The 8367-nt window shown below is 33.0% G+C and overlaps 1 protein-coding gene across 1 annotated transcript; it reads right to left on the reverse strand.

Moving 5' to 3' along the window:
* Positions 1–3485: 3485 nt before the first annotated feature.
* Positions 3486–5946, reverse strand: LOC148585208 (uncharacterized). Its single transcript, XM_088516374.1, has 2 exons — positions 5356–5946; positions 3486–4253 (listed from the first exon to the last, which is right to left on the reverse strand). Exons 1-2 carry the CDS (start codon positions 5932–5934, stop codon positions 3486–3488), a joined length of 1347 nt encoding a protein of 448 aa, XP_088372500.1. The 5' UTR covers positions 5935–5946.
* Positions 5947–8367: the final 2421 nt, after the last annotated feature.

The following is an 8367-nucleotide window of genomic DNA, read 5'->3' on the forward strand; positions in this document are numbered from 1 at the left end:
GATGTTAGATATTTACCAGATCTGTCATTACCTTTAAGAGTTTAATCCATCAACTAAAAACCCTAATTTTGTATTGTTTAATCCATCAACTATAAAAAGTGAGCCCGTTAGTCAAAAAGGCGTCGAAGAAAATCTCCTTTCGCCAAAAAGTCTAGCTATATATGTTGTCTTGTTTAGCTGTTTTTAGTCCGTTGCCAAAAAGACTATGGTCATCTTTCGTCATATTTAATGCTAAGAAGTAAGATCTAGCACGAGAAAGTTCATTGTCTTGTGATTTTGGCACTCTTCAAGCAAAACAGAATTTTTTGTTTAAGGGGTAAAATTATTATTATTATTATTATTATTATTATTATATATATATATATATATATATATATATATAGTTTTGTTCCTCTAAAGTCATGAGCGAGATCGTTTCCATTTTAAATCTTTATCCTTTCTATAATTTTATTTTATTTTAATCTAAATAAAAACTAAAAGGAGAGACTCAAAAGTCAAAAAGGCTATCTATGTCCTTATTTGCTCTCATTAGCTACTTTTTTATTTTTCCAACAAAATTACTTTTTACTTCTTTATTCTAATACATTCCACTATAATTTCTTTTTTTTTTTTTTTTTTATATTATTAAAATATAATTTTTTACAAAATCAAAGTTTTTTAGGAAATTCCAACCTTAACCAATGAAATGAGAGAGAAGAGAGAAATATTTTATATTAGAATAATGAATAAGAAATCTAAGGTACTGCTACCCAATACATGTACTATCACTATAACTTAATAAATGTTTAAAAAATGTATAGGCAGAGACAGAACTGGGGTGGCCGGTTTTGCCAAGGGCCCCCAAATTTGTTAAAAATTTCTTTTAGAAAGTATAATATTACTTCCAGCGGGTTGGCCCCTACCCATTACAAGTTTTGGCCCCTACCCATACCCTCTTCAACCTAAAAAATTTGCCCTAATTGTAGAAGACAAACTAAATTCGTAAGCCCTACCACAAGCAATACGATTTGCATGCACTCTAATAGAGAGAGAGAGATGAAGAAGGAAGAAGAGATTAACGTTTAGGTTTCTCAATGGCGTGAATGTGTGGCATGTGGCTGCTTGTCTGACCAAATTGATAGGGCTTCTTCAGACTTCAGTTACGTACCAAGGCAGCGCTGTACAATTGGAATTTTTTGCTTCTGTTTTTTATTTGAATTTCTGTATTTAATTTCCTAAACGATTTCGTTTCAATCCTAGAATATTCTAGAGGAAACACTACAAAAAAACAGGCATTTCTGACGTGGCTACAGTACCATATTTTTTGCCACGTCAGCAATTTTCTGACATTTAAAATTTAAAACGTCAGAAAATTTTTTTCTGACGTGTGAATAGTAGCACGTCAGAATTTTCTGACGTGTCTGGACAGACACGTCAGAAAATTCTGACGTGTAAAATATTTGAACGTCAAGAAAATATTTCAGATTTCAAAAGATAAACATTTATATAATTGCTGACGTGGTGAGACCTACCACGTCAGAATTTTGCTGACGTGGTACATCCACACGTCAGAAAAAATTATATTATATATATATATATATATATATATAGATAATTATTTATTATTTTTTTGAGTAGATTCCTGACGTGCCATGTGTGGCACGTCAGAAATTTCTGATGTGCGACACCTGGCACGTCAGAAAATCACCAAAAGTGGCCCAACAAAACTCAAAAAATAGGCGGGATTTTAAACTTTTTTTCCCTCTTTTTATTTCCACCCTCAACTTTTTCTCTCATCATTTATTTTACCCACACATGTGCATTCTCTCTCCTGCACAGCACCGACTGCACAGCACCTCTCTTGAGAAGGGAAAAAATTGAGAAGCATATGCTTCTGCAGCAGATCGAAGCAGAAGAAGAAGAAAAAGAAAAGGAGAAGAGAAGAAGAAAAAGAAAAGGAGAAGAGAAGAAGAAGAAGAAGGAAAAAAAAAAAAAATTGGAGAAGAGAAGAAGAAGAAGAGGAGATCGAAGATCGGTAAGAAGATTTTTTGGGTTTGTTAATTAGATTGATTTTTTGATGGTTGGTTTTAATTTTTTGAAGATTTTTTCGGTTTGAGTTTTTGAAAATATTTTCAAAAACTCAAACCTGCAGAACTGCACCATGGAGATCGAAAAGAAGAGGGAGATAGTGAGAAAATGGAGAAAAGGGAGAGCTCATGGAGAAAAGAAGAGAGCTAGCTAGAGAGAGAGAGAAAAGAAGAGAAAAGAGGGAGTGGCCATGGCAGATCTGCACTACCGTGTAGAGAAATTCCCAAAAAAAAAATAATAATAATTTAATTAAAAATTAATTTTAATTAAAAAAAAAAAGAAATTCCAGAAAAAATTAAAAAAACGAAAAATTAATTTTTTATTTAATTTATCAATTTTCTGACGTGGCTACGCATGGTGACTCGTGGGGTTAGTAGCAAAAAATATGTATATATAATGTATGTATTAGTTCTTGGCTAAGACATAATAAAGATTATTATAAACATGTGTTGCATATAGAACATAAATCTGAAAATAATTTATGTAATATAAGTGCTGGTTAAAAAGTATCGGTTATCGTATTTACTCATGGTTCAAAAAAACTAGAAAAAAAATGAAATTATCATTCATCATTAAGTTGAGTACTCTAAGTTAGTGTTTATATAAATTAGAGTAGATAAAATAAAAAATAATATAAACCAAATTACTTCAATATATAGTTGATTTAGATCTCAAGATCAAAGAAACTGTGAATGAATTAATTGATAAAATAGAAAATATCGATGAAATGAATAACCCGAGAAATAACAAAGTCCTATAAGCTTACAACTGACATTTCCACTTGTGATCAAACTTATTCCTTGATCTTGGTCTTGGTCTTGGTCTTTTCAGCCTCTTTTTATATATGGAGAGAGTAGCTAGCTTGAAACCTTTACTTTAACTTCTTTACTTCAATTCGTTGAGTTAAACATATGATCAATTAAATTCTTGTAAGAGAACTAGCATTTGGCTATAATATATATAAAGGTGAAGATAGGAAAAATCGGGAGGGGTTGGCTAAAAGTGATGGAAGGCCTGCCTAAGGTTCAAATTTTTTAGAGTGCAAATAATTCTTTTAGTTTTATCCAATTCGTGTGGGGTGCTTAATTAATTTCCACTGGTCAGAAATTTAGAGTTAATTGTATTAAGAATATGAAATTTCCACGTCACATAATTCAAGCATATATATATATATATACGAAACTAAAAATCATGGAACATTTTCTTCAAGTTCACATGCATGCGTACAACTTACAAACTTAATTCACACTCTTAAATATTAATAAATTAAATTGCGCACAGTTCAACGTAATTCCATTGTCGTTTTGTTCCATTGAACTACCATTTCGACGGCTTTTCAATATTGTAGGCCAGGCTTAGCTCCCTACTAGTAGATGCAACAGTAGTTTTGGCAAGTAAAAGCAGACAGATGGAGATGGTTAGATTCTTCTACTTCTGTTTCTAATTTCTTTGGACCATCTCCTGACTAGCCAGTAGGCAAAGCGAACAAAGTCCAAGAAGACCATTATTCCTATTATTGTCATCGCCAAGCGTGAAGCATTTATGCTAGTAGGTCCAATCAACAAAAGTCCGCAAACATAACTTGCAGCCATGCAACGCACAGCAATCCCCAACAATGCTTTGAGTGGAAATCCATCCATAACTAAAATAATCACTGCAAGCGATGCGAAAAATCCAATAGTGTTGGGAACCATGAATGAAAGGAATTCTTGTAAATCTTCTGATATATTAGCAGCGACGTGATCTTCGCCGTAATAAACGCCATTGGGAGGATCTAGTATGGCTTGGTAGGTTATAGTTGCGATAAGAACAGCCACAACAAGCAAAGCATTTTGAGTTTGTGATGGTGACTTTTTCACTTCATTTGCTAACATTTTCCAAACTCTCCAAGGGTTCAGATATGAAATTTCATGTAATAAGAGCTGTCGGAGAGTCTGGGGAGGCGGTGCCTCCCTCACCGAGATTTGCCTGTGATGAACTTCAGCAGTATCAATGTCTTCAATTTCATACACTCTTAAGGCTCCTGCGCGCAGAAGCAAATCTCTGAGCATGAAATCAGTGGGTTCACCCACCATTTGTTGTATCACGTCGGACACATCCAAAGCAGTTAAGCCACTCTTGTTGGTCATATTCACACCGACTGCTTCACGATAGCTACCGTCACCACTAAGTAGCAATTTCACTGTCTGTAACACGTATTAAAGAATATAATGAGGCACGAATTAATTAGTTTCTCATGCATTCTCTGTAACTAAAGCCTGCAGAAAGGCAAACCATTTGACTAGGAAAACATTTTCAGACATATCCTAGGGGCTAAACAATCTTCTATTGGCATAATTAGACGAAGGAATTGAATCACATTGGATCCTACTTTTACCCGCAAATAGTATCAAAGATAAATTGACTTCAACAATTATATGATTCAAATTTGAACAGTTCACATCTTCTCCTAATTGTCTTTTCTCCTATATATACTAGATTGTAACTAAACACGTATACTGGTAGAGATGTATATTCATCTAACTAACGGTTAATGAAGTCTATATAAATAACACTAAACATGAACAGCTTGACTGCTTCATCACGATAGCTACCGTCACCACCAAGTAGCAATTTCACGGTCTATAACATTACAGAATATAATGAGGCATGAATTAATTAATTTCTCATGCATTCTCTGTAACTGAAGCCTGCAGAAAGCAACCACTCTAGAAAGGCAAACCATTTGACTAGGAAAACATTTTCAGACATATCCCAGGGGCTAATTAAACAATCTTCTATTGGCATAATTATTAGAGGAAGGAATCACATTGGATCCTACTTTTACCCGCAAATATTATCAAAGATAAATTGACTTCAACAATTATATGATTAAAATTTGAACAGTTCACATCTTCTCCTAATTGTCTTTTCTCTTATATATACTAGATTGTAACTAAGCACGTATACTGGTAGAGATATATATTCATCTAACTAACGGTTAATGAAGTCTATATAAATAACACTAAACATTAACAGCTTATGAATAAGCAGCCAAACATTTTAATTAATCCGGCAAATAATTCACAAATTTATGTTCCTTTGCTAATGAAGTTGTTCGAGGTGATGAGGTAGTTTGAGTTGAGTTATCTGAAACTGTTAAAGATCAGAATCTGAAGTTTCTGTCGTTTCCTGATCCTATGCTGTCGGTCCATTTGTCTTATTATCTATTTCTACCGTCGTTATTTAAAAGGCGAAAATGTGGAAAAACATCGTGGATATGTTTATTAAAAAGATGGCATTAGTTACCTGACTCTGCTTCCTAGCAACTGCAAGGTGTAAGACAGTGTTGCCATCTTCATCCCCAGCACTCATAATTTCAAGCATGTTAAATTGCTTGAGTATGTCAACCATGGCTTTGAAGGCCTCCAATTGGTTATACTTCACAGCGAGGTGAAATGCAGTCTCGCCTTTTAGAGTCACGTCACCTATACTGTCAGGACAGAAGTCTTGCAATTCCTTAATGACTTGAACCTGCCCAGTTATAGCAGCACAATGAAGAGAAGTCCTTCCATCCCTGCTCTTAAGACGGGCAAGTTCCCTGCTAAATATCAGTAGCTCTCTCACTATTTCAACAAACCCTTTTGCGGAGGCTATGTGTATTGCGCTAAACCCATCCTTGTCAAGTCTAGTGGCAAAATCTGGTCTAATTAGCTTCAGTAGCTCCCTCACAAACTCGGTTTGCCCACTCATGGCTGCAACGTGTAGGATAGTCTCAGGGTACACGGCCAGTGAATCTCTCTCCAGTAAGAGGGAGTCCGCTCCATGTAATCTTTGCAGTTCCATGGAGTTTCCATTAAGCGCTGCCTCCACCAACCTGGAATCCATCCCTCTAATGGAATCAACAGCTTCAAAAGAAGAAAAAATAATTAAAGCACATGAATGAGGAACAGAATAGATCTCCATATATATATATATATATATATATATAAGACCTTGACTTTGAAGTCAAGGGAACAATGTATTGCTTGATCGTGTCTTATGTTTAGCCTATAGGTAAGCTAACACATTTCTGCAAACAGTTCAAAAAAAAAAAAAAAAAAAAAAGCGCTAACACATCCTCTTGACATTTTATTATAATTATGAAGGCGTCGATCAGTTATGTGATGCAGCGTGGTATAATGAAGCTTCTATATAGAGAACCTAAATTAAAAAAACCCTAATAATAATAATAATAATAATAATACTAATAATAATAAAATGAAAAAAAAAATGCCACTTGGCAAACATAATACAAAACATCTTTCACGTACGTTAGAGTTAATTGTTTTTTGTAAAATACAAAATTATAGCCCTCTTCATAAGCCCTACCAAGTTTGTCTCAACGTGACGTTCAAATCAAAAATACAAAACCGCTCTTGCATCATTATGTCTCATGTAATATTACACGATATATACATGCACAGTCGCCGTAAGATCGACTTGGGTTACCTACATATATATTATTTTATTTTTGGAAAAAAAAAACAAAATTAGTCCATAATTTTTCTTGCAATTTACATTTAATTAATCTCAAGTTTCCAATTTTGATAATTTGGGTTAATGATCATCCTGTTTGAAATTTGTCTTTTTAAATTTTTTTAAATATGGCCTAGTTTTGTTTTCGGTGGAAAAGTTGGGTTGTGTTTTCGGTGCAGGCATCATAAAAAGTGTGCGTGTTTTTCTCGGTCTAGGCATGCTAAAAGTAAAAGGTATGCTTTTTTTCTTTGACAATTTCTCATAATAGTGATAAATTGTCAAAATGCATTTTGGGATCGTCAAAAGCTTCGAAATTGTCAAAAATGCATTTTTAACAAAAATTTAAATATGAAGATTTTATTAAAAAAATATTTTTTTAACTTAAAAACTTTATTTCTCAAAAGAGTATGTTTGAGATTGTGTGTGATAACTATAGTTTTTAAGTCAAAAATCTTTTTTTAGCAAACGCTTAAATTAAGCTTTTGTCAAATACGTTTGGGCTATTTTTAAACTTGGGTAAAGTCCACTTAACACCCTCAAACTACCACCCCAATGACAATCTACCACCCCTCAAAATATAATCATTAGTGAAAGACAAATTTAGAAAATTATGATTGTTAGGAAATGACAAATTTTTAAAAATATGATTGTTGGAGAAATATTAGAAAATTAATATTTAAATGAAAAATTGAAAGAGAATAACTAAAATGCTGAGCCGGATGTAGATACCTTAAAAAAGTAGGTAGCTAAAATAGAACAATGTGGTTTTTTAGCTAAAATTTAGCTAAATATTTGTTGAGCCGGATGTAAATACTCTTATCTATTACTTTCTACTCTCTTTAAATATTTTTTTTTTAATTTTTTATTTATTTATGTTTTTTTAACTCTCAACCGGCCTTTCTCTCTTCTCCAATCCTGTGTTTTATGGTGGCTATTACCGAAAAGGAAACCAATAATTTTGGCAATTGAGTATGCTATTAAAATTTTACTCTCTTTAAATTTTCAAATTATGTAATTTAGGCTTGAAAAATGTCACATATTAAAAATATAGCATACTACAATTGATAATTGAGCATATTTTTATCAAATTCTTACTTTTTATGTTGTAAAAAAACTTTCAGCCAAAATGGTGGAAAAATTTTATGCATGCCTCAATAAATAACATACAATATTTTTAACATGTGTCTTTTTTTCCGGAGTTTTGATGTTTACAAGTGGCCCAAATTATGTAAATTGAGAATTTAAAATTTCTTTGAAATTGTGAGAAATCCTAATCCTGGGCTAGGAGGATTAGAGCATTTTTCATTTTAGCTAATTAGAAAACATAATTTAAGGAATGTAAGTCAGAAGTTCTTCACGGATGAATTTAAGGCCAATGAAAAAATTAAGATATTTTTTTATTTTTTTTATAGGAAAAAATCCAGAAAGTTATTGTATCATAAATGAGTAGTCAGGTCCACTTTCTAGTCAAGACAGCCTACCGATTCAATTCTCAAATCTGCTAATTCAGTTTTTTTGCGAACCTAAAATGAGCTTCGAAATTAAGCTTAAGGTTATTTATTAACATAAATAAACGAATAGAGACCGATATTGGGTTAACGGGAAGTTCTAGGCGCCCTTGGTGTTGAGCCTGCATGTGCTAAACGATGTACCGGAGCAGTGGAATGAGGCGGAGGCGGGGGGAGATGGTGGTGCTGCGGTGAAAAAAAATATATATATATACCAAACAAACAAATGAGAGAATGATAAAGTTAAAGTTTCGAAACTAGTAAAATAGTAATAAATAATTATTAAAAATATTTT

This window comes from Corylus avellana, chromosome 5, assembly GCF_965113065.1.
Source record: "Corylus avellana chromosome 5, dhCorAvel1.hap1.2, whole genome shotgun sequence".
Taxonomy (NCBI): domain Eukaryota; kingdom Viridiplantae; phylum Streptophyta; class Magnoliopsida; order Fagales; family Betulaceae; genus Corylus; species Corylus avellana.

What these genes read in the sequence shown, in the direction of transcription:
- LOC148585208 (XM_088516374.1), bottom strand. Translation starts at nt 5,934, where the DNA reads ATGGATTCCAGGTTGGTGGAGGCAGCGCTTAATGGAAACTCCATGGAA. An exon ending in TTGCTAGGAAGCAGAGTCAG is followed by an intron (nt 4,254 to 5,355) that starts GTAACTAATGCC and finishes TACGTGTTACAG; the next exon opens with ACAGTGAAATTGCTACTTAG.